Raw genomic sequence first — 25,488 nt, 5'->3', positions numbered from 1 at the left:
TCTAATGATAAAGAAACCGAACTATAAGAAATTAGATCTTCAAGTGTATGCGACCTACTTTGAAATCTATAGTGGAAAGGCAAGTATTTAACAACCATTTTTATTTTTTTTATTTTATGAGCAAAAGATGCTTTAAAGCTGACTGTGGTGCATGTCTGCACAGGTGTTTGACCTGTTGAATCGTAAAGCTAAGCTGAGGGTGCTGGAGGACGGCAAGCAGCAAGTGCAGGTTGTGGGGCTTCAGGAGAAAGAAGTGAAAGGCACAGAGGACGTCCTCAAACTCATTGAAGTAGGAAACAGCTGCAGGTATGACATGTGCAGGTCTCCTTTAGTTGGTTTTTAATCGCATTTCCTTCTAGAAGCGAACCATCCTGCAGGTTTTTTTGTCGTCACTCCTCTCTTAAACCTCTATTTTTCATTCCAGAACTTCGGGACAGACGTCAGCGAATGCTCACTCATCCCGCAGTCACGCCGTGTTCCAGATCATTCTTCGTAGGAAGGGGAAGATGCACGGGAAGTTCTCGCTCATAGATCTGGCGGGTAATGAGAGGGGGGCAGACACTTCAAGCGCAGACCGGCAGACTCGCCTTGAAGGAGCCGAGATCAACAAAAGCCTGCTGGCTCTGAAGGTGACAATTACTGTAGACGTGCAATTAGTGTACACGATTATTGTACCTCGTTGTGTGTTTGTCATGCTATTGTGCTTCTTGTGTCAGGAATGCATCAGGGCTCTCGGTCGTAACAAGCCCCACACGCCATTCAGGGCCAGCAAGCTCACCCAAGTCCTGAGAGACTCCTTCATTGGTGAAAATTCCCGCACATGCATGGTATGTTTTATATATCCAGATGTACATTTTTTGTTCTTATTTCATCCATGTTAATGTAAACTCTCTTTTTTTTCCCATATAGATTGCAACAATTTCTCCTGGCATGACATCCTGTGAGAATACACTAAACACACTACGCTATGCTAACAGGTGGGGCTACTCTGCCAGAAATTCAAAACGTCTGTCTGCAAAAGACATGGAATCCTAGCTTTATTGTCTCTTTAAATTAGCCAAACCTACTGTGAATTTCTTAGCTTGTTCCCGTTAGCTCTTCCTGACTCTGTACACCCTCTCAACCCTCTTCTCTCCTGCTCTGTTTCCTTTTTATCGCTGCCTGTGTGTTCTTCTGTGCCTGCCGCCGCCGCACAGAGTCAAGGAGTTTGGGATTAGTCCGTCAGACATCCCCTTCTCCCAGGGCGGCCAGGGAAGTCGCCTTGAGCACTCGCCCACCAACACGTTCGAGTATGACCCCTTTGCTGCTGCTGTTCCAGCAGTTCCAGAAACCGTGACTCCGCATGCGAAAGCTGCTACGTCCCAATCCCTGCATGCTGCTCTTAACATCTGAATCCATCTCCATTCGTCTGTCATTGTGGATGTAACACATCGGAGCTCATTTCTGCTTGACTTGGTCCTTCATTTTAATCTTTAACCCTTTCCTCAACTGTTCTCTGAGGAAAATCACAGCCATCTTTGTTTGCTTTTGGTACACATTACCATCAGCTCTGGCACACACAGCTATTAAACCTTCAGGTTATTGCTACAAAAGTTCAATTTTCCCCAAAAATTGAACTTTAGTGCTTGGAAATGAGATTTCAACCAATCTCTTACATCTACAAAGTCATGTTTAGTGCAGAGCTGTCATGGTGCAATCACAAAGCTGAAGCGACAATTCATGTGCCAAATGAAAAAGCAGCTACGATTAGATTAGATATGAGCTAAACAAATTATTTTTACATTTTTTTTAGGGTGAAGGAACTAACAATTGACCCTAACCAAGTCATTGATGGAGGGCGACCAAACATCAACGCTGTCAACCAGGTGGATCTCCTGGACGAGGAGTGGCTGAGCATCTCTCCACAGAGAGATGACCTCAAATTGCTCTGTGAGCAGAATGTGAGTATAGAAAAGGGTTTAAGCTATGTTCACAACATCCTTGAATGTGCACCGATGAAAAGTGTATGTAGTTGCACATATATGCGCAATGCGAGCTTCGTGTTCAAAACTCTTGCGTTAAGATTTTGAAAGTTAAACCAGGGTGAACTTTCAGATTTGGTAATGGCATATAGATGGCGTCTCTTTCAATTCCCAGAAGTAGCATATGAGCTGCAGCTGCCCATCTGCTGGGAAGAATGTCACATATTTGTTTCATCTTTAACTTCCATTCCTAGGAGGAGGAGGTGTCTCCCCAACTCTTCACCTTCCATGAGGCTGTGTCTCAGCTGGTGGAGATGGAGGAGCAAGTTCTGGAGGACCACAGAGCGGTTTTCCAGGTCAGAAAGAAACATTTAAATGTCCCTTAAGCATTTATTGTAAAGATAAACATTTATCAAGAGCTTTTTGTTTTTCGTCTGTGAACAGGAGTCTATCCGGTGGTTAGAAGATGAGAAGATGCTGCTAGAGATGACGGAGGAGGTGGATTATGACGTGGAGTCGTATGCCACACAGCTGGAGCAGATCCTAGATCAGAAGATAGACATTCTTATTGAACTTAGAGGTACTTTTATAGTTAATTTCATATCCCACAGGGTTTAGTTTTTGTCTCATCGTGCTGTTAAATGAGTCGGCTGTTTGACTTCATCCACACGTTTCTCTCCCCAACAGATAAAGTGAAGTCTTTCCGCTCTGCACTCCAGGAGGAGGAGCAAGCCAGTAAGCAGATCAACCCCAAAAGGCCACGTGCTCTTTAGAGGCTGAAGACTTTGGCACACGCAGAAACATAACCACTCGGTGTTTGGCCCAACTGTAGCCGTCACTAACAGCTGTGAAGACACAAAACGAAAACGCTCCGTTTAAAAGCAGGATTACTAAATTGCATTTGTTCTAATTCCCTCTTAACCGAACTGGTTCTACACCTGGTTTGGCCTTTTTGAAGTTTTGTTTGATTTTCTTCCATTTTTAGAAGATTCTTTTTTTTTCACATGAAGAAGTTAAATGTTCTTTTCCATTTTCTTAAATTATTTTCTATTTTTAGTCGAATGTTTTTCATCTGGACTAAAAAAAAATGAACTTTTTGGCGTCTGTCAAACAAACCCAGTATTTTGCTTCCAGGTTTCTGTTGCTGACATCTCTGCATGTACCCTGTGAAACCATTAGTGCACCACCGCTTAGAGGTTCTCAGTTGGATCTGTGAAAACATATTGTAGATGAACTCTCCTCATTTCCAGTTTGGCAGAACCACTTTGTTCTTCCTTTGTGTTTCCTTCCTCCAGTCTTGATGTGTTTTTTTACATGTAGTTTGCGTTTTTTTCCTTTGTGCCATGACGTTTTATATGGCAAAGTATTTAAAAGCTCCTACTTCATGTTAAACATGTTTCTTCACTTTTCATTCCATTGTTATAAAAAAGAAAACTAGCAAAACTATGAATAAATGTATAGTGAAGGCCACAGAGCTACCATTGTTTTGTGTTTGCACCGATTTACAGCTGGATGAAGGACTTCTTCAGAGAGAAGTCATCCAAAATAAACCAGTAACTGTCACCTGAAAGCCGACTCTGAAGGCTGAACGGCTCACGCCGCCATCTGAAATCAACCTGTTCCCTGCATTTTTGCATTGTTTTGCAAAATGTATGCATGAAATAATCTGATCATATTTAATGATTCATTATAATAAAAGGAAATGGATTCTCTATTGATCTGGATCAACTCTGATCTCTGCTGTTTTCAGTTTTGAATTCATACATGCTATTGGTACGTTTATTTGTCTTTCATTGTCACAGTAAATTCTGGAACTGAATACATGAACTGATAGGAACATGTTGCCAACTTTCTGCAAAATTACCAAATACCTGGAAACATGATCCTTTTTTATTAGATCAATAAGTGTCAGAGCTGCATGGAATGGGTTTCCATGGTGATTGGTTGCATCCATTCCATACATTAAGTGCAATAAAAAAAAAAGCATTCCATCACTAAACTAACGTGGTGGAGACTCCTCCAGAGAGTAAAATCTCCATCTGATAAAGATTTTAAATTGAAACAAAACAATCACTCCTGAACAGGGGCGGATTTACCATTAGGTGAAGGTAGGCGATTGCCTGGGGCCCCGAGCTGAACACTTTAAAGTGTCCAAAGTATGTCATTATTTAACTCTGTCATTAAAAATATACCCCAATGCTGCCAGATAGGGTGATTTCAAAACCGATTTTTATTATGACTTTTCGTCATTTGGTTCTACTAAGAAGTGGATGGCTGATAAATTAGTGCTCTTGATAAATTTACTGTTTTGTCCAAATAAAAGTGACGTATATAACATAAATTTAAATATGATTTCAGCTTTTAAATCTTTTTCAAAACATTTGAATTCCCGACTTTGATGCAATCTAAACGTGGACCAGTAAGAAAGTCATTCGACATTTTACCCTAAGTGAGGATTTAAAAATAAGTAAATTATACAACTGTTGCAGAGGACCCCATGTTATTGTTCACCTTGGGCTCCAAAACTCTCAAGTCTGCTCCTGAACTTTAAATATCTATTTTTAAGCATCAAAACCAACAATTGCTTCACTCAGTAAGTATGACCACACAGGTTCAGGATGTAGTTTATTTTGAAAGTTTGTGGATTCAAATCACAGTTTAATTCCACCCCCTTCTTAGAAAGTCTCTCAAGAACTTAGTTTGAGTTCATTTCTCACCAATTGATCGATTGCATGAATGCTTACATGCTAAATTTACCAGCACTCAATATGAGCCATGTATAAAGATCCAATCCTCCGTTTTTGCTTTTTTTTTTAATGTTGGCGTTTATGAAAAGTGGATTCCTGCAGAGTTGAATGCATGCAGCAGCCTGAAGAAGAAACAGAAGAAGAAGCTCACAACGATGGTTTGACAGAATTTATGAATAAAGATCATAGAGTGCTTACACCATGAAGTCATCAATGTCCATCGATCTGGCCCTCTTCTCGCTGAAGCCTGCCTCCTGCAAAACACTTTCTATCTTCTTGCTGATGCTGAAGTCGGCTGGGACGTCCTGCAGAGATCAAACAAAGTTCAAGATAACCCGACCAGAGAAAAGACGACTGTTGGGATCATCCACGCACCACATTGTGAACAGAACAGTGAATCCTGTAGTTCTTCTCCAGCAGCTGCTCCACTGCTGTTGATCTACAATAACAAAATCATTAGACTCGATTTTCTTTTTTGGACAGAACAGTTCCCGTTCACTCACTTGAAAGCTGCACTCAGGGTTTTGTTCTTTCGTACAAAAGCAATTCTGACCAGACCGTCCCACTCCTGTTGAAAGAGGATATAAATGAAACAAACTTTCTCGGAGAGCGCCGTCAGGTGACGAGCTTACTTCACCTGAAAATTCACAGGAGGAGGGGGGTTTTTGGGCTCTATTCGAACAACGCTGGACTCCACTTTGGGAGGAGGCCGAAAATTATTCTTCCCCACCTGATAAAAGAAGAAAGATTAAGTAAAGCAACTGGATAAAAGTAAAAATAATAATAAAACATCACACTCACCTTCATGAGGTGGTCAACTTGTGCCAGGAGTTGCGTGTTGATGGAGAGTCTGCAGTACAGCTTGTCTCCGGGTTTGGCGACCAGTCGCATCGCAAACTCTCTTTGGAACATCAGAACGGCACATCTGGACACAAGTTCAACACTGAGTGGAGCCCGACAGAAACCACTGAGGATTCCTGAGCATCGCGTACCTGAAGAAAGGTCTGTGCAGCAGAAGCTTGAAGACAAACGGAGATGAGATCTACACCATCAAAAAGAGTCAGGTTAGAAACCGTGAATAACCGTAGACAATCGGCTGTTTTCAGCATCAGTTACCTGGTAAGGTAAGTTAGCCACACAGACATCGAAGAACGGCAGGTCTGTTTTTAGGACGTCACCAATCAAGATCTGAAGTTTTGCCTGCATTGGTCTGTGCAATAAAACAATATTAGAATTCAAATCTAATTTGAGGTTACAAACAAAAAACAAAACAACTCACGTGCATTGAACTCTCTTCTGAAGCTCTGCCACCAATCTGGTGTCCAGCTCACAGGCTACCACCTTTAAAAAGGGTTTGACTTCTTATCAATGCAGCACAAACATCAACATCACTGTTTAAATGGATTGTTTTAGGACTTTTATCAACTTTAATGACATTTCTCTTTGCATTGAAGCGTTTTTGTGTTTTCGTCCAGCTTTAAGTGTATTTAAAAACACTTATGACTGAGAGGTTGAAAGATATTTTAAAAAGATAAAATAAGGATTAAATATATTTAACTGAACAGGTGAACATTTTTCACTTGAAGTTTACCTTCTTAGCTTTTTCCAGCAGTTTTACGGTCATGTTACCGGTACCAGGTCCAACCTCCAGAACCACATCTGTTGGCCTCAAAGCGGACTGAAACAGACACAATACACATCAGCTGCAGACATGTTTATTTATCATCTGTATTCATACGTTTTTTATGATTGTGCCTTAAAATACTTGGACAATGTTTGTTGTTGTTGTTGCATGAAAAGCTAAAATGGTCCCATCTAAGAGTAAACATATCCAAACTGAAGATAGTTCATCAGAAATATTTATGTACTAAAATAAATGTACAAGTATATGCCTCTGATCCACGGCTTTGTGTCACATAAGACAAATATATATAGATTTTAAAAAAGGAAAAGTTTGTGCTTAATGGAGCCTGGCTATAAAATAAAAGACATCAGAGGCGCTCTGGGCTGACCTGGCTCCATGTTTGTCATATTACATCAAAATCTGAAATTTAAAGATGGTTCTATTCCATCATAATGGAAGAAACAACAACTGAAGCGTCGATAAATGTCAAGAACACAATTTCATAAAATGTTTAGAAGAGAAACAGCCACATTCCTCTTAGTTATGAGTGGTATCCTCCAGTAAAACCTGTCGCTATGAACTATTATCCTTAAATAAGCTTTGGTTACACTTTGACACAAACAGACGAGTCCATGAAAGAGCTGCCAGGTCCTAAAAACCTCTTAAAATTTGGAATTTTGACGTTTGAAGATTCTCATCCATCGTGGTCATGACACGAGTTCTTCAGAGAAACTTGTATTTATTCTAGAAAAATCACAATTCTTCCATAGTGTTGAGTTTATTGATGCAACAAAGGGAATTATTTCCAGACTTTACTGGATATCCTGTAAACTTTGCTCAAATAAAGTGTTGAAGGAGATCCCACCTTCTCAATGATCCCATTTACCACGAGAGGATTCTTCAGGATGTGCTGACCAATCCCGGTGTTGAACATGATGCCTTCAAAATACACAAATGCAGAAACAGTCTGGGGTATTTAAAACTTCGGGTTTGATTGAACAAATTACACATTAATTACAAATATTGTATCTGATTGGTTGTTTTAACCTGATATTTGAACAGCCAAATTAATCTGGTAAAGCAGTTTTTGTACAAATAAACGCTGGAAAATTATGACAGCCTTAATAAAAGCATCAGTCCATGTTTATATAATTGCCTAGTGCATGTTTATATACACGCGAGGATAATATTAACTAAATTCGAAGCGTAAAAGTTTTGTTTTTCCCATCCTTACACAGCTGATGAGAATGTTTGCTAGCAAGAAAACTCCTGAAACACGTACCTTGGTTTTTAACTTCCTGGTGCTGTCTGCTTTTCTTCTCCGCTTTAACTTTCGGCATATTGTTGGTATTATAAAAGACAAACAACTTAAAAAAAAATCTAATATCTGTTATGGTTTTTGGAGTATATTCGATCTCTACCTAAAGCTAAAAAACACGTGTGTCGCAACTTCTTCTTCTTTGGCTGGGATATACGGCAGACAAAAACTGTGACGCGCCCTCTAGTGGAGACTTATAAGAATGCTATAAATGTCAAAACAAATGAAAAAAAAACGGACACGATTTTATTATTTGTGTAATTTATTGATAAAATAATAAACATAGTGAAATAGATGTCTTTTTCAGTCAGTAATTGGGAACTCCTCCAGTGTCATTGCAACGTCTCGGAGTTTGGGATCATCCAGCCAGTTGATTTTACAAGCCAAGAGGATTCCCTGATGAGAAAGCAACACATTAACACGTTAGCTTCTGATTTTTATTTTATAAAATAGTTTTTCCAAAAAGTGTAACTATGTGCATTTCCTTTCAATTGTGAATTTACCCTGAGAACATTCTGAGCCATGATTGACATCTTTTTATATTTTTCCAGGTTTTTTTGGCCCTTCTCCAATGCAGCTTTGCACTTTTCTGTATCTGGGTGTTCCTTCGAGGACATCAAGTCTTCCATTTCTTTCATTTTGTCATGTGTGAGCCGTTTCATCTCTACAAACATACAAAATAATAATAATCAAATGGATGAATGCATTGATAATCTTATTGTTGACTCCACGTGCATTAGGAAAACACTCAACTATTAAAATAACATACCAAGTCTCTTCTTTTGTAGTTCTGTAATTTCATCTTGGAGAAGTCTTGTCTCCTGTTAAGACCAAGAAGGATTTGTGTAAAAAAATTGCATTTAGTTTACACCATAAACTCCAAAAAAATAAATACTTTTTACTGTTTTCAAAATAGAAGCCAAATCTAAAAAGGTTTGATTCTTAATTTATGCACAATAGCAAGAACATTCATGTTTTCTTTTGATCAAAACAAACCACCATGAGTTAATAGAAAGAACATCTCTCTGTATAAGATTTTGACAAGGAGGTTTTTAAAGTGGGTAACCTGAGCACCTGCTAAAGTGAACACTAGAGGAGACCAAAGAAGAACCCTCAAATAAACAAGACTTTACTTCATTTTCACGCAGGCAACAAATACAAAAGATGAGGAAAACTTGGTTAAAGCAGCACATGCATCTCAGCTGGTGAAACCCAATCTCATTTAATTACAATTAGTAATTTTGAGACAACTTCACTCATCACACTTCACTGGGCTTTTCCAAGATTGTAATCAGCAATCAGCAATTAAGACAACAAAGATCTAGTTTGAGTAATGTGAAGGACCTTGATCTTCACATTACCCATTATAATTTTACAATATGATTAAAGCTAAAGCAACTACAAAACAATCTCTGCATGTGTGCTCATAACTAAAAGCTATAAACGCTAAAACACTGGAGTTAGATACTTTTTTTAAACAATGTCTCTTGAAGATTTTGTGGTAAAACCGTGAAAATACAGCTGGTGAAGGCTGTTTTTTTTTTTTTTTTTAGACTCCATACACAAATTTACACAGACAATTTCTTAAAGTTGGATCAATTCTGACTTTACCAGATAAATGAAATCTTTGTGTTTAAGAAGACTCAAATATTTTCATCATAGCAACCATTCTGGATTAAGGTTCAGGAAACCATACCTGCTGGATCTGTTTTATCTGGCAGCAAAGGGCCATGCAGCGTTCATTCACAACTTTTAGAGCACTGACAACAAAACAAATGGGTAAAAACAGTCAAAAACAGCACAAATAAAAAGATAACATTAGTTTCTGTGCAACAACTCACTCTGACTCTGGATCATTTATTTTTATTTTTTCTTCCATCGCATGCCACATCTGCATTCTGAAAGAAACCCACAAGGAGTCAATACTTCCAGCATATTCCCAGCATTTAATTTTACAGAAAACCTGTTTACCTGTGCAGAGCCAACGTCTGGTTAAATTGGAGCGTCTTTACTCGTTCAAGCTCACTTATGTGGTCTGAGCTGCAACATTTCAAATGATGTGACACGTTAAAAAACACATTACAAAATAATATTTGACATAAAAAAACGTTTATATACTTACTAATCTCGTTCTGCTTCAGAAGTGCTGCAAGATCTTCTGTGTTTCCCTGAAACAGAAACTTTAACTATTATTTTTTTAACCTTTACAATTTCACAAAAGTGTTTGATTACCTGCGTTAAGATGTACTTCCATCTCAAAGCACTGATTTGACATTTGTTGTTTTATTCTGAAATGAAAGTAGTGATGTTTACTAAATGCATGGTGAAGCTATAGGACATCTTAAATGTAGACTTTAGGATGTGACTCTTCTCTTTAAAAATAAAAACGAGGAGGTAAAACCTTAGCATATCTGCAGTTGAGGTCTCCTTCTGTCCAGAGGAACCTCCAGGATCACCATCTCGCTCTACCCGGCCGTTTATGTCTTCACCGCTTTCAGATGAATCCATGTCTCTGCAAATTAGCAAAAGTAAAGAACTGTTTGTCATTTCATTTGTTCAAAAGTATGAAAGAAAAACAGTATTTTCAAGATAATAAAGAATATCACTGTATACAAGCAGAATCATATTATGCAATGAGTCTGTTTACATTTGTTTTAAATAATCTGATCTGCCTTGTGTCAGCTGTCTGGTAAATAACATCAATCCAGGTAGCTGTCACTTTCAAAACCATAATTTAATGGTCAAATCAAAAGGAATCTGACATAATTTTGTCAGAACATAACAGAATACAGTAATCTTAGAAACAAGAGCTAGATTTCCTGTTTATCTGACATCGTCAGACAGGTTTCCGCTCGACGCTGGTCAAAATAACTGAATAATATATAAAGAATACTCGCTGTTTACATTGCTGCAACGAAACTGTTCTGGGTATGAGTTAAAACATCGAACCAAACTCTCAATAGGAGCTGTTATGGGCGATGCAGTGTCGAGCTAATGAAATGTTAGCTTCATCTCACGAGATAGTAGGTTCCAAACTAGCTTAGCTCAAGTTTGGCAAATTAAAATAAAAGTAAAACAAATCTGACATTTTGTGCACTGTTTACCAACAAATAATATAGTTTCTGAATATTTAAGGACAGCAATGACTGGGTTACTGACTATTTAAATAATCTTTCTTTGTGTGCCGCGGATCGAAAACAAACATGTTAAAACACAAAGTTTTCGATCTTCGAACTTTATCTGTCTCAAATTCTTTTACTTTTCTATCAAACAAGCAACACAAAACATGTTAGTAAAATAAATATGTTACCTCGTCTTTTAAAAATAGTTATATCATTAAAAAAATAGAAATTCCGTGAACTGTAGGATTTGTTGACCCGCCAGGAAGTGACGTAATTATATATTTATATATAGTTTTTTTAACTCATGTTCTTAGAAAAATGCAGTGCCTCCTTCTGGCCATTAGCAATTACTACAGCTCGCATACATGGGGGATTGCCATTATCAGACAAGGGCAGAAAAGTAGTGAAGAATGGACTACCTAAGACACAAACTACCACACAGAATTACTACTAAAGACAACTTAGATCAATAAAGATGTCATCAAACGGATATGTTATATTTTTTTAGATTAAAGATGGATGGAAGTTGGATTTAGCTTTATTTAGCAATGTAAATGTTTGTTTGTTTAACTGGCTGTCAGTTTTTGGAAGTAAGTACTAAAACTTTAGATATTTAGACTTTCATTTACTATTCATTCAAAACAAGATATATTTCTTAAGTCTTCAAATAAAAAGGTAACATTTTAGAAACAATTTGATCACTACAAAACACTAACAAGACAGTAAAATTAGCATATGTTTATCATGTGGCATATTTTGGAAATATGCTAAACAATTGCATATTTTTAGGTTTCTCGTACCTTTTCTGTTTGGCAATAAGGAGAGAATCCTTATAACTTACAATTTTAAGGTCACAGTTTGGCAAGCCCAGGTAACAGCGTTAGTCATCACATTGTTACAAAAGATAAAATAAATAAACTCAGGTGCTACTGGAGACTATTTCAGATATATTTTTTTTGCTTTAAGTTATCCAGGTTCTCTGTACTTTAAGATGGTTATGCTTGTCAAAAACCTTTTACGTCATACCCATAAAAACACGGGTGCCTAACGAAACTTGTTTGAAAAAAAAAAAAGGCAAATGTCAGTCGAGTACGTTGAGCCTCTCTCTAACCAGCATAAGGAATACTGCAATGTGAGATGATTGATTTAATTCCATAAGTCCCAAATCTCTGACCATGGAAAATATTTTTTATGTCGATGTCTCCTCCAGAGCATCAGGGAAATGTGTGGAAACAGCCCATGAAGGGAACAATACACCTCCTTCCACACATACTTCAAGCACATTTGAACAACACATTCTCCAAGGAATACTTAAAAGGTTTTGAAATCAATTGTGTTTGTATTAAATTTCATTAATAATGCATTCACTCTTAAAGGGTGATGAATATCACTAAATTAGAAATACTAACAAGTTCTATTATTACTCTAACTCTGTTATTAAACTGATACTAACATCATAGTTTTCATATATTATTAATGTATTCAATTTATAGTTTTAATAAAGGTAAACATAAAAACCTGTAGATATTTTTTTTTCAAAAAACTTTATTGTAAATGTAGAAAAATGTCTATACATTCTGTAAGGCTGTACTATAACACAAACATGTAAACAAGGAATAAAATAGCAATGAATAAATACAGAAACAATATTACATTGTTATGTTAAAATTAGATTTGACAAAACACATTTTATGTTGAGAACAAATCTCAAGACATTTTAAAGTTTTTTTTAAACATCAATTGATTCAACATATAGTCTGAGCTCCAAAAAAAAACAAAGAAAAATTGAGATTTTGTTTGAAAATTTATATTTTTTAGCAATGGGTAGAAGTATAAGTTTAATAAATATAATAGTGAATAGCATATCAAAGAAAAAGAGAATGTAAATGTAAATAAATCAGAGAAAATTTGCCAAAAAGATTGAGTAAAGGAGGCAAATCCAAAATAAATGAGTAACGCTTTTAGTGAAAGTTTACAAAAGGTACATATTATTTCAGTTTTAGGTTAAAACCTTTAAAAAAAGAAAGAAAGAAAGAAAGAAAAAGCAAAATAGGACCAATTCTAGACGTCATTGCGTCCTTACGTGCCCTGCATCCATGTTACATTTAAGTGTTTTTGAGCCAAATCAGTCTCAATGTGTTGTTTGTTTATTTGTGTCATGCAGTATTATTTTTGCTTCGCTCTGCTCCTATCCCGCGACCCCCAGAAGGAAATATACACGTCCCCCTTTTCCTTTTAAAATTTCAATACGACGGTGATCAAATTTATACAACGAGTTTGTATTTCCAAATTAATTCCGACGTTTTTTATGGTACGTGAAAGCAGCACAGTTCTGCGTCTCAGTATTTTTCAGTAAATAAATAGAGATGGAGGAAACTGTGGAATGATGGGAGTTTGGACGCTAATATTTCCCACAATTATCTGTGTGATGCCGCCGTAGATCCGTTTTTCTAGTGTTTTTGGGCCGTCTTCTACTTTGGGTCCCAACTGTAATACTGTATCATAAAGGAGGAGGCTTGGATGGATGGAGAATAAGCGTCTCAAGCGGCCGGAGGCTCGACTGATGCGGGTTATGAGTCAGAATCAAGTCTTTTCTATTACGAAAGCTAGCGGCAGTGGGAGGTTTCCGTAGACTTGGGAGTTGGAAGCAGGTGGGCTAGCGATGGGAAACGACACCGCAATGCTCCAAATGATGATCTCCAGCCGCGATGGAGGATAGCCCCGCAGCAGCACCCTCAGAGAGAACCTCTTTATAAAACAGCAGCTCTCCGACACTTTGAGGCCGGTTTACGGCAGCTTATTTATTACAATATTTGGAGTCAATTACTGTGCAGAAATGTCCTTCACAATGGAGGAGAGTTTGGAGTCCGGGTGGGTTGCCGTTCGGCCGAATGCGTTTGAGGAAAAGGAAAAGCATAAATTTGTTTTTATCGTCGCCTGGAATGAAGTTGAAGGGAAATTTGCCATAACGTGTCATAACAGGACCGTCCAGAGGAGAAGCCTGGGAAGGGACCCTCTGTCTGCGGTGACGAGCCTGGATGAAGACAAAACAAAATGGCCCGAAAGTCCCACCCGGGATAAAGTGTCTCGAAGTCCGAGCAAAGGAGCCGACGAGGCTGCTGGTAAACGATGTAGCGCTAAAGCAGAGTTTATGCTAACGCGCCCCGCCAAAACCCAGACAGCCGTTAGCACCTGCGCGGAGGAGCATCTCTTTGCCTCCATGGACTCCTTGGACCTGGAGGAGGCGAGCCGAGAGGACTGCAGCTGGGCCGGGCTGTTCTCCTTCCAGGACCTCCGTTCCGTCCACCAGCAGCTGTGCTCGGTCAACTCGGTTCTGGAGCCGTGTCTGCCGGACTTCCCGGAGGAACCTGCGGGGATGTGGACGGTCCTGTTCGGCCCCGCGGAGGTGTCACGGACAGAGATGGACGAGCTGTGCCTCCGCTTGCAGGTGTACCTGGGGCACGCGCTCGACACCTGCGGGTGGAAGATCCTGTCGCAGGTGCTTTTCACGGAAAACGACGACCCAGACGAGTACTACGAGAGTCTGAGCGAGCTGAGGCAGTCCGGGTACGAGGACGCTTTAAACCGAGCGAGAAAACATCTGCAGGAGGTGAGAGGATGAGCAGTTTGACATTTAACATCTACATTAAAAAATCACAACACTCCATTAAAAATAGTTTATAAATTAAATATAGCTGTTCCAAATACACCAGATTAAAGTTTTGGGCTCACTTACAAACTTTCGAAAACCCACTCAAATGAAAACTATGTTTTTAACATGTACTTGTAGTATTTTCTCATGATGGAAGACACATATAAAGAAAGTTAAGCTTATTTCTTTATTTAAATTGTTGTGAATTGGGAAAAGGCCTGCTCTGCTCCATTCCGATGCATCCACTTGCAGACAAATAGATCCATGATCGTCTTCATTCGGCTGTGCTGGCATCTGCCTCAAAGTTGTGTGGCTGGATAGCTCTGATATTTTTGTTGCAAATTAATGTTAGGTTGGGATGTGTGAGTGTACACAAAGAGATAATAGGAAGTGAGGGCAGGCTTACTGTCCCACCCACAACTCAAAAAGGACATCTGCAGAAACTGTCACAAATGAGTGGCTAAAAATTGCATAATCATAATTAAAAGACCACTGGGAATGCTTAAAAATAAATCAAAAGATGTTTGAAGTGGGATTTTAATATTCTGACACCAAGATGGTGAAGTCAGAATACAGAATGTTATTAGGACTTTTTTTTTTCACTTGATTTATTTATTCTCCAGGGAAAATCGTGGCTTGAGAATTCGTTATTTTTGTTTTTCACAAATATTTTTTGGGGAAAAATACATTTAAATGTGTAGATCAAGTTTTTCTTTATGAAAATAGCAGCTTCACAAATATTCTGACCCTTGCATGGACATCTTGTCATGGTCTGCTTAAAGCAGCTGTTTTCCATTCAGCCCCACAAACCAAAAAGACATTTAAAATAGAACCAAAGAAAATTAATTAAATGGATGCTAGAATCCATATCATATTGTTTCCATGAAGCCAACTTACCACACACACATTTTTGACTTTTACTCTAAATAAAGATAAAATACTACAATATTTAGAGCGACTTTGATGAGCAATTATTATTTTAAATCTAAATGTTTCATATCTAATACATACATAATTCCCTAGTTGTTTAGCAGAATCATTAATCAATACTTTTGGGCTCAAAATAAAGTGAAATGAAAGAAGTTTATCTGAAAAAGTACTTATTATCATTTTAAATGTTGTTTTGAAACTGATTTGTGTCATGAGAGCAAAAAGATGACTAAAATTGAGTCTGACGTCACACATAGATAATGACTTGCTTCCGGTTCCAACCAGAATGAAGTCAATTCAGTTGCAATCTTTTTTCTTCTTTCTGTCATAGAGGTTTCCATGTTGGAACCAGATGTCGTCCTTAAGCTGTGGTTTCATTCTCTGCAATCATGAATGAGCTCGCTAGAAGTCCTCGTCCCTACCAGTTGAAATGCTAGGGAGAATGTGTCAACCAAATGATTCAAAGACCAGATAATTTTATTGAGGCATCTGATTGGTCAATTTATAACTTGAATAACTTGGACTATGGAAAAAAATATTGTAAAAAAAAAATCAGAGTAGTCAATAGGATTTAAATGCCCTTTCTGACACAAACCACTTGGGACAAGAGCACAAAAATACCAGATTGTGCCTATTTGTGGTAACGTTACTTTCTTTAGAAGACTGTGTAAATAAATAAATGCAAGAAAATGTTTGTAATCATAGATAACACCTCATAAACTAAGAAAGTTCCCACAGGAGAGGTTACTAAACAGAGGTTATGATGGGGAACATAAACTAGTACCAAAGGAGCTGGAATGTTTGCATAAATAATTGTGTGTAAATAGATGTCCAGAAACAGACCCAATATGTAATAATTCTACATTTAGATACATAAAAATAAATACCAATCCTGGCTATAGGCATGTTACCAAATAGTTATAATCACTGTAGAAAATCTGACTGAGGATTTGTGAAAATCACTGTATAGCAGCCATTATTGTGCTCTAAAACTTTTGCATGAAAGATAATTGGATTTGCAGACTTTTGACATCTGGTCATCCAAACATCCTGTATATTTGCAATTAAGTTGGATCAAACTTGATTATTTGTTCATATAATCTTATCAAATATTTGATCCAAGTCCACAAATATGGAACTTCTGAATTCTCTCTGCTGTTTTCTCCACAATGAACCTTTTAAAATGAATATATTACCAAAAACAAACAGAGTTACTGTGTTTGCAATTTATTTTGTGTGTTTTAGTGATTGTAAATCGTGTTAATGAGATTTGGAATCTAAAGAATCATCTTCTGGTTTCATAAACTCTGTATAATTCAGCTCCTAAATAATACATACATATTTTAATTCAACATGTTTTATGCAATGTTGACCACCATTCATTTTAAAGAGTATCCACACTGGATGTGTAGAATTCCTGCAGGTGAATCAGGGTGACAGCATGGCTCTGACTGTGCACCATCTGCCTGTATTTTCCTGTCTATAAAGGAAAAGGTTCAGACTCAGTCCATGATTATTGACTTGCTTGAATAATTTCCTCACAGAGACATTTCCTCTCTGCTCATTCTCAACAGTTTCTGTTCAGTAGAAAATTCAGTGTGGGACATTGATCTGTCAGAGAGCCAGATTTGATTTAGTTCTGCATCAATATGTCTTTGTTCTTCTTAGGTTTAAATGTACTTGAAGTTAGCTTTTGGATTAAGAACAAGCATTTGATCTGCTCTTCATCCTCCTCCTCCTGAAGTGACAGTGCTCTGGGGTTCATCAGCTGCTGATCGTAGCGCGGTTTAGATTTCACACACTATTGATCCTCTAACTCCATTTGAGGCCTAACTTAATGCCTCTGCTATCAGGCTCTTGTTACTAACAGAACTCTTTAGTCGGATTAAAATGTTGGTGTATTGATTATAATTTCAATATGTATTGCTGATCAGTGGATTATACATTCAAAATATTCATTAAAAAATGTAACATTATTAATTAAAAATGCATTGTTTGACAGTCTTACTCCTGTTTTTGCAGCTGCTGGACAAGCACAAAAGCACAGAGAGCATGGTGGAGCTGCTGGAGTTATATGAGCAGGAAGACCGGGCCTACGGAGGCCTGCTGGAGGCCTCCACACAGCTGCACCAGTACCTGCTGCAGCCGTTCAGAGACATGAGGGAGCTCGCCATGCTACGGAGACAGCACATCAAGGTGGTCTACAGTTAAAAAATAAGTGGGCCTATTAGAAAATTTGTCACAGAAATAGATACACTAAAACAAATGTCCTATTTTTTTAATGCAACTTAAATGAGAGATGAGATGTGGCCATCCTGAATTGTTAAAATAATTGATTAAATCAAGTTAATTGTTGCACAGACAGTTGATTCAATAAGTTGATGAATTTATTTTAAAGCATGTTTCCTAAATGTTTATATTGAATTTTTAATTTCTACAATAAATCAATATTTAATTGATAGCTAAATTTTGACTTACATTCTTTTTTCTAAAAGCCATTTTTTTCTACAAACTCTGTCCAGTACATAATGATCTAAAGTGAGTTGTTATATTTTGGGCTTGAATGACTTGTTGGCAGCTTAAAGGCATCTCCAGTTTCCTATACAGGGACATAAATAAATCATGTTGTACGTGGTTCTACATTTACTGCAGCTGCTGACACAGAGGGTTCAGCAGGCAGAAAATAAACCCCAAAGTCTAAAGTTTACTTTCCTCATGTAAGCGTAACAGATCTAATATTAAAAATGTAATGATTGCGTTAATGTGAAGCATTGAATGTGTGATAAATTCCTATACAACAGATTTTTTTTTAAAGAAGCAGGCTGCTCCCATCAGATTGGATCCCTCTTGTTGGCCTTCTCTTTCCACCCTCGGTCGTTGTAGCAGACCCTACGTTTCTGCCTCTGCGCTTGGGTTTTCACTGCAGTTAATTGAGTGCACTGACGCGTCAGCAAGTCTTTGGTGGGTTTACAGTCAGCAGAGAGCAGAGAGGTCGCTGACAGTTTGCAAGAAAAGATGCAAAATAGGCAGGTCCCACCGAGATTTGAACTCGGATCGCTGGATTCAGAGTCCAGAGTGCTAACCATTACACCATGGAACCACCTGCTGAGGGAGCAGCTGCGTCGCACCATAGCTTTAGGGTTTGTGGCTGTTAACTCGACTACAATTTGGCTTTTTTCTGATCCTTCTATTCGTTACACTCTTTAAATCAATAGAATCTCTTTTCAGGATAAACATCTATTTTATGCTCATTGATTCAAATGCAGAAAGCTTTAAAATGAGCCCTGTTCAACTGCAGTTCATAAATCAGTTTGCTGGCTGGAGTTTTAGTGTTTATGGTGGAGGCATTAATTCAAGCCAACTGAAGCTGCTCTTTGGTATATAAATGTGACAAATTGAGATGTTTTTCTTTCACTAGATTAATAAAGAGCTGCCCTCAGGCTCACAATTGTACAGCTGGATAGCTCTGATATTGTTGCTGTTTTTTTTTTTTTTTTTTTTTTTTTTGCTACGCTAATGTTAGCCTGGGTGTAAACATGCCAGGATATCAAGGTAGGTTGCTTCTGCACCAACAGTCCTGCCAGGCCCGGCCCTGGGCTGCATGGCACCCTAGGCAAAAAGGTCAAAATGTTAAAAAATACAATAAAAAAAGAAAAACATTAATCATTAGGATTTGGTGCCCCCTCCAGCAGATGACACCCCGTGTGGCCTATGCGACCCTGAGTCCCGCCCACAATTTATGTCGTAAGAAACAACACAAATTTGTTGATTTTGGCTAAAAACTGCATAATCATTAAAAATCACTGGAAACAATTTAGAATAGAAAATAAATCCAGTTGGAGTGGAACTTTAAATACACAAAAGGGAAAGAATCATTCATTACCCAGCATGCACTTTGTTTCATGAATCTTGTAAATATTGAAAATCAATTTCTCTGTGAGATTTGTGGTTTTTTGGGGTGTTTCTTGCAATGTTATTGCTTTTCTCTCATCAGATTTCTTTGGAAAATGACTACTTGGGTCCGAGACGTATTGCAGCTTTACAAAAGGAGGACTCTGACTGGCAGAAGAAGGCTCAGGAGGCAGTCCTGAACATCCAGGAGTTCACCGTAAAATACTTTGAGATCACTGCCAGAGCCCAGAAAGGTTCTCCTCTTTTTTATTATTCATATGTTTATTTATTAATCACAATGCACTAGTTTTAAGTATTTAATGAAATGGCTGAGAGGATGTATTGTGATTAAATCTTAATTGTCAGTCTGACTGTGTACATACAGAAAACATTGGTAGAACACAACACAAGACTATATGGGATAATTATTGATGAGTTAATAAAGCTGCAGAAAAGGCTTTGACAGTTCTACACGGAGACACAAAAACACACACATATGTATTATCGTATTGGCTTGTTATTGACGTGCGAATGGTTTTCAAGCCGCGGGCTGAATTTGTTATAATGAGTCTCCATAGAAAGCTGAGCTTCCAACAGAGTTGAGAGGAAATGGGGACGATCGATCAGACAGATACGGCAGTGGATTTTTTTTTTCCTGTCTGGAATATTCCATAGTGCGTTCTCCTCCCATCCTCTCCTCAGACTGAATTGTCTCATGTCTACTAGAGTCCTATTTCAGCTCAATGGGTGCAATTTGTAAATGTGGCCACTAGAGGTCTGCCTTTATTTTGAAATACTTCTAATCCTCGGCGTGACTTTTTGTGTCACATTAAATCAAAATTTGGTGGGTGACATGCCCACTCACCGAGCTTTTTGTGACTCACTCTCACATGAGCTAAACTATGATCCTGCTGTGTGTGTGTGTGTGTGTGTGTGTGTGGGTAGGAGTTTATGAGCGTATGAAACTGGACCAGAGAAAGTTTGGGAAATCTTCATGGACAGCAGCGGTGGGGCGCATGGAGAGACTGCGCTACTCTGTTGCCAAGGAAACGCTGCAGCTCCAGAGAGCCAGGGAGATCAGTTTGGAGCAGCGGAAGCACGCACTCCGAGAGGAGGTGTGTGGCGCGTCACTCAACCCTGTAGGAAGTTTTTCCTGGAGATTTCAGGTTTGCCTGGTGACTGTTGTGATTTTCTCCCTCAGATGCAAGGTCTGTGCAGCAGTGACGACGCGATGACCCTCTTAGACCACCTGGAGACGCAGTACTATGAACTCCAGCTCCAGCTGTATGAAATACAGGCGGAGATACTACAGTGTGAGGAGCTGCTGCTATCCGCCCAGCTGGACAGCATCCACAGACAAATGACAGGTCATTTACTTTTCTGCCATTTTGATAAACCTTATTTATAACGTGTCCAATTTTTAAGGTCAAATGTGATGAACAAGGAAAATAAAAATATTTTATATTTATAAAAAAACACTGTGAAGGAGAAAGTCGTGAAGAGAATCCAAGCGTAATGTTTGTGTGCTTTCAGAGCGTCAGAATGAGGTGGTTTACTATGACACGTTTGAAAGCGCAGATGATATCACAGAAGTTGATACTGATGAGAGAGAAGAGCTCCGCCGCCTTCGGGTCAGCGCTCGACAGCTTGAGGCGAGGCGAGGCCGCATCACTGCCAAGCGCTCCTATCTGAGGAACAAACGGGTGTGTTTCCGCTCCCACACTCAGCTCTTCTTGGATGTTACATCTGAGTCTTAGCAGTCCTGATCTCTGGGATCCCTGTCTGCTTGTTACCCACCCCTCTGACTCATCACATTCAAATAATGCAACTTTTTGGGGGTTCCAGAGAACTTCATAAGAAGCAAATGGGCTCAAACCACGATTTTGAAGGACCTCCTTTTAAGTGTCTGGAATTCGCACTCAATCAACCCTGTGTGCTCTTAGTTAGTTATGTTAATTTATTGACTTTTGTTTTGCAGGAGATTTGTGTTTCCAATCACAATGAGAAGCAGCAGAGACGCCAAACTATCCACAAAGACCTCGTCTGCTTACAGGTAAACTTGTATTGGAATCAACTATTTTTTAGAGCAGTGGTCCCTAACAGCCGAGCCACTTGGGTCACTTGGTACCAGCAGACAGAAAAAAATAAATAGATGCGCTAACTTGGATTATTTTGTTTAGTTTATTTTCTGATCCTGAAGGAAGTTTTATTTTGGAAAACTTCCCTGATTCTGTTTAAAACATCTATCTTGGTCACGTGACTTAAAGTGCCTCCCAGCATGGATACCTGGATTGCTAAATTAGTAGCCAAAAGCTAAAAAATGAACAAAAACAAACAAACAATAGAACATATTTGGAAAGTTTCTTCAGGAAGAATATAGCCAGTGAAGAAATCGAATAAGAGCCTTCGACTTCAAAGAGGAATAAAGCTGCTGTTTATGGTCAAAACCAGGAGTCTTGTAAATTTGTACATTTGTACTTATAAAAGCGACATTTAAGAATTTTCCTACCGAAAGGCTGAATTAGGTAGACATCCGTTCAGAAACTTCAGAACGGAAAACGTTCTTTTGTGTTGAAAAAAAATGCCCCATGAATTAGGATTAATTTAAAGACAAAATATGATCAATATTTTTGTCCAGGAAGATAATCAGAACCTGATTGAGTGTTAAAATGGCATTCTATGGGAAAAAAATCATGTGATGATTCCTTTTTTTGGAATCTTATCGAATCAGAAACAACTTTTATAAATCATCAAGTTTGTTTCATTGAATCTTTATCATCTATATAAAAAATTCTATTCTTATTTTTAGCCTTTTTTCAAACTGAATTTCTTGTTTTTTTCTATACTGAATTTTAAAAATAGATTTTATGAAACTGGAAACATAAAAAGGCCAACTTTATCTGCGATCGTACCGGTCCGTGAAAATATATTCAAATTTAAACTGGTCTGTGGCCTGAAAACGGTTGGGGACCAGTGCTTTAAAGGTTGAAACACCCCAGAGAGGGTCTTTTTTCATTTCCTATTCTCATGGGAATGTAGACAAATGTTGAAATTTAAATGTTTTCTAGCTGAAAATGGAAACGGATGAAGATGAGGAAATGAAGAACAGCAGAGTAAGTCAGGAGAGGCAGAAAACTCTGGACAGACTGCGTTCTTTCAAACAGGTATGTTCTCTTTTGTGAGATCTCTGCCTGTAAAGGATCACTGATGCTGATCGCTGTTGGTTTTTTCTCAGCGATACCCAGGTCAGGTTATTCTAAAGTCCTCTCGGCTCAGTGCTGCCCTCACCAGAAGAAAGCAGCGAGGCCGAAGCGCTGAGGCCACAGCCGTGGATGAGAGCGAGGAGTGTGTGGGCTCTGTGAGCGTGCAGACGGTAGGCCAGCCCCTGTGTCTCAGCACAAGCGTGCAGACGGACCCCAGCGCCACGCTCACCACTCAGCCCGTCGCAACGCTCACAGCATCGGTACCTCCGCTGCCGGTGCCGAGCCCGGCAGACTCTTCTTGCTCCCCTTGCTCCCTTTCCTCGCTGTTAGGCTCCCCTGTTTCTCCGCCTCCTCCACCTCCTCCCCCACCTCCACCTCCAGCTAAAGAGCAATCATTGGCTTCTGAAAGCCCGAGGCTAAAGAGTGCAGAACTCCTGCTCACGCCACTCGGTCCATTCGTGCCTCGCTTTTTTGACAGCAGCCAACTGGTGAGCGCGCGGAAGAAGCTGAGGAAAGTTCCAGAGTTTGAAGCTCACAGCAGGAGAGGTAATGTTGGAATACTCATCTACGCCTCCACACCACGTCTGAATAATCTAACGTCTCAATTTTGGGTGTTTTCTCCCTCTCACAGTGAGTTCCCCCATGGATGAGGTGCTGGCCTCCCTGAAGAGAGGCAGTTTTCACCTGAGGAAGGTTGACCAACGCCCCCCGCCTCCTTCCAAGAGCGACGACGATCCCAACAGCATCCTGGTTCAGATTCGCAGAGGGGTGAAGCTGAAACGCGTTCCCTGTAAAGACAGAAAAGACCAGAAAGAGCTCTCTGCATCCACCGACCCCCTGACCAGGAGCATCCACGAGGCGCTGCGCCGCATCAAGGAGGCCTCCCCAGAGTCGGACTCGGACGACGACGGAGTGGCAGGCCTTGACTGGGAAAGCTAAGGTTCATCAGACACTGTAAAATGCTGCGCTCCACTGTAAACACTATAACTCACTCATTCAAGCTCACCCAGCGCAGGCTCTGAGGGTTATGGCAAAGCCAGGGTCATCACAGGTCATCAACCCGATTGGTGTTTGTTTTTATTCCTGCTGTGTGTCACTTCCTGTCTTTGGATTTTACTGATGCCAAGTTAGTTTTTCATTTTTTTATCAAGTCTACTGTGAAGCTCTGCACTCAACTTTGTTCACTTATGCACTGTACTGACACTTAATGAAGCTGAAGCTGGTTGAGGAAAGTCATGAGAGGAGTACAATCATTCAGCATTTACATCATCAGCATAACTTCCATACTTGTGGCTCAAAAACAGTAAAGAGTTACTAAACTTGATTATTTCCTCATGTTTCCTGCGTTAAACTGAAGGAACCACAGCTTTTATAATCAAACTAATCACGACAAAAAAACGTCTGTGACAATATCTCCTCCTCTTCCTTTACCAGCTGCCAGATCTCAACCCCTCTCAGGTATAAGGAGTCGTTTATCTGTGTCTTCATTTGCTTCATCTTGAATCTTAAGGTTATTGTTTTTTTAATTAGAAAATGCATCTTTAAAGACCCTCTCCAATCAGCTCTTGATCTATTGTAAAAGCTTTCCCAGTGGTATTTTAATTAAAAAAAAAACTGCAGTCTTCAAGGACATCATTTCTGAAGAGTAGCAGGAGTTCATTATAAATTCACGTTTTTAGTTGTGGGTGGGACCATCGGCAAAAAGCAACCCCACCCCCCTTCCCCTCAGAAATCCGATTTCAAGCTTAATTTTCCTCCATCATTAAAAAAATGCTACAAGAACATGATAAAAACACATTTTTTAAGGAAAGCTGCATAGACATTTTTTTATCTTTTTTTCTGACAGAGCTGTTATTACACTTTTTTCCAATGATGGATGCTTGGTGGGAGGCTTGATTCCCTCAGTGCCGAGGAGGGTAACCGCGGGCTCCACAGCCGGCAGTCGTGATTGATGCACTTCCTCATGCCGTCTCCTTCACTCGGTTTCTTCATCTGTATTGCAGATTTCTCATTACTTTCCCTGCAATCAGCGAGCAGCAGAACGAGGAGGAGGAGGAGGAGGAGGAAGACGTTACACTTGAACTCTCCACAAATGTTTGGCAAAGCCAATTCTAGCCCTTTTGTGATAAACATTCTCTCAGCTAGTTTTTGTGTAAAATCAATTTTGCAGCTTCACCCATAGATAAAATGTAGATATATGATAGAGAGGATTGACCAAAGAAGTTTTTTAAAGAATTACAGGAGGCTGAGCACTACATAATTCAAGCAAAAGTAAGAAGGGTATTTTTTCAGGGTTTAAAAGCTTCATTGTCATCCAGCTACTTTTAGTGCTTCTTTGGTTTGTTGGGAACATTTTTATAAAGTCATGATTTTGATGAGAGGATCCAGTGATCAAAGAGAGTCTATCTAACCAAAGGGGATCACATTACAAACAATTCAGGAGGATGCAACAGAACATGGCAACCCGTCACCTTACAAGAAAGCCTGGTTTAGAATTCAAATTGAAGTAATGAAACAAAGAACGAACCTGGGGCACTGATGCACATGTGATTTGTAGAGTAGCATTCTTTTGCACCTTTTTTCTTTTAGCAGGAGACAAAGATGAGCCTCATTGAGGCCTAACTGTCAGGAAAGACCTCTGAAGGAGACATCTTCCGACTAACCTGAACACTTACCTTTAATGCAGCTCGTCATTATCGGTTTATTTTTCTCCAAAGGGTTTCCTGCTATGACTTGATGTACACAGAAGCAAACTACGACTCTCTTCAACACAATGTGCAATACGAAAATTAAGAAAAATGTTAGCCTGGAATAAAGGACCTGCTTTTTATTACACTATAACACGTTAAGAAATTGTTTGTAATGTACTTTTGTTTGTTTGTTTTTTTGCTTTTTCTTCCCTCCTGTTTTCATTCTTTGAAAGGTTTTTCATGTACCTCACCCTTGCATTTGAATAAATCCTAAACAGCAGCAGATTGTTGTCAAATGTTTCCAACAAAAGAAAAAAATGTCCATCAACAGACACACTAACAGGTACTGA

General features: G+C 39.0%; 4 protein-coding genes across 9 annotated transcripts in view; 2 read left to right on the top strand and 2 right to left on the bottom strand.

Annotated features, from left to right (window-relative positions):
* The window catches only part of LOC112148386 (kinesin-like protein KIF2A), a 10,455-nt gene extending 6,776 nt beyond the window's left edge, over positions 1 to 3,679 (top strand). The window contains exons 12-20 of the mRNA XM_024275483.2: positions 1 to 79; positions 164 to 306; positions 425 to 629; positions 717 to 827; positions 910 to 977; positions 1,793 to 1,940; positions 2,216 to 2,317; positions 2,406 to 2,541; positions 2,649 to 3,679. The exon at positions 1 to 79 is cut by the window's left edge and continues 2 nt beyond it. Of these exons, the coding sequence (XP_024131251.1) occupies positions 1 to 79; positions 164 to 306; positions 425 to 629; positions 717 to 827; positions 910 to 977; positions 1,793 to 1,940; positions 2,216 to 2,317; positions 2,406 to 2,541; positions 2,649 to 2,734 (1,078 nt within the window). The 3' untranslated portion in view covers positions 2,735 to 3,679. The remainder of the gene's footprint in view (positions 80 to 163; positions 307 to 424; positions 630 to 716; positions 828 to 909; positions 978 to 1,792; positions 1,941 to 2,215; positions 2,318 to 2,405; positions 2,542 to 2,648) is intronic.
* An 876-nt stretch (positions 3,680 to 4,555) lies between these two features.
* dimt1l (DIM1 dimethyladenosine transferase 1-like (S. cerevisiae)) lies at positions 4,556 to 7,830 on the bottom strand. The gene is made up of 12 exons (XM_024275484.2): positions 7,615 to 7,830; positions 7,198 to 7,271; positions 6,300 to 6,386; positions 5,988 to 6,049; positions 5,825 to 5,918; positions 5,701 to 5,750; positions 5,510 to 5,633; positions 5,346 to 5,438; positions 5,212 to 5,276; positions 5,084 to 5,147; positions 4,907 to 5,013; positions 4,556 to 4,830 (listed from the first exon to the last, which is right to left on the bottom strand). The coding sequence occupies exons 1-12, from the start codon at positions 7,670 to 7,672 to the stop codon at positions 4,788 to 4,790; spliced, it is 921 nt and encodes a 306-aa protein (XP_024131252.1). The 5' UTR covers positions 7,673 to 7,830; the 3' UTR covers positions 4,556 to 4,787.
* Positions 7,831 to 7,895: 65 nt separating this feature from the next.
* cenph (centromere protein H) lies at positions 7,896 to 14,103 on the bottom strand. 4 transcript variants are annotated; one of them, XM_024274910.2, is made up of 10 exons: positions 13,965 to 14,103; positions 10,052 to 10,162; positions 9,883 to 9,938; positions 9,773 to 9,836; positions 9,622 to 9,690; positions 9,492 to 9,548; positions 9,347 to 9,410; positions 8,420 to 8,471; positions 8,154 to 8,314; positions 7,896 to 8,046 (listed from the first exon to the last, which is right to left on the bottom strand). In XM_024274910.2, the coding sequence occupies exons 2-10, from the start codon at positions 10,156 to 10,158 to the stop codon at positions 7,954 to 7,956; spliced, it is 723 nt and encodes a 240-aa protein (XP_024130678.1). In that variant the 5' UTR covers positions 10,159 to 10,162; positions 13,965 to 14,103; the 3' UTR covers positions 7,896 to 7,953. The 4 variants fall into 4 exon arrangements, with proteins under 4 accessions (XP_024130678.1, XP_024130677.1, XP_024130679.1 ...); XM_024274909.2 differs by lacking the exon at positions 13,965 to 14,103 and adding an exon at positions 10,961 to 11,062; XM_024274911.2 differs by lacking the exon at positions 13,965 to 14,103 and adding an exon at positions 10,961 to 11,062 and having other exon boundaries at positions 9,773 to 9,830.
* LOC112148104 (junction-mediating and -regulatory protein) lies at positions 13,113 to 25,421 on the top strand. Of its 3 annotated transcripts, XM_024274905.2 has the most exons (11): positions 13,113 to 14,382; positions 17,377 to 17,550; positions 19,349 to 19,499; positions 20,191 to 20,360; positions 20,447 to 20,612; positions 20,779 to 20,948; positions 21,224 to 21,298; positions 22,314 to 22,409; positions 22,481 to 22,994; positions 23,080 to 23,388; positions 24,452 to 25,421. In XM_024274905.2, exons 1-10 carry the CDS (start codon positions 13,609 to 13,611, stop codon positions 23,385 to 23,387), a joined length of 2,598 nt encoding a protein of 865 aa, XP_024130673.1. In that variant the 5' UTR covers positions 13,113 to 13,608; the 3' UTR covers position 23,388; positions 24,452 to 25,421. The 3 variants fall into 3 exon arrangements, with proteins under 3 accessions (XP_024130673.1, XP_024130674.1, XP_024130672.1); XM_024274906.2 differs by having other exon boundaries at positions 20,824 to 20,948; positions 23,080 to 25,418; XM_024274904.2 differs by having other exon boundaries at positions 13,114 to 14,382; positions 23,080 to 25,418.
* Positions 25,422 to 25,488: the final 67 nt, after the last annotated feature.

The sequence above is a fragment of the Oryzias melastigma genome, linkage group LG9 (genome assembly GCF_002922805.2).
Source record: "Oryzias melastigma strain HK-1 linkage group LG9, ASM292280v2, whole genome shotgun sequence".
Lineage (NCBI taxonomy): Eukaryota > Metazoa > Chordata > Actinopteri > Beloniformes > Adrianichthyidae > Oryzias > Oryzias melastigma.
This window is presented reverse-complemented; position numbering and strand designations above follow the sequence as displayed.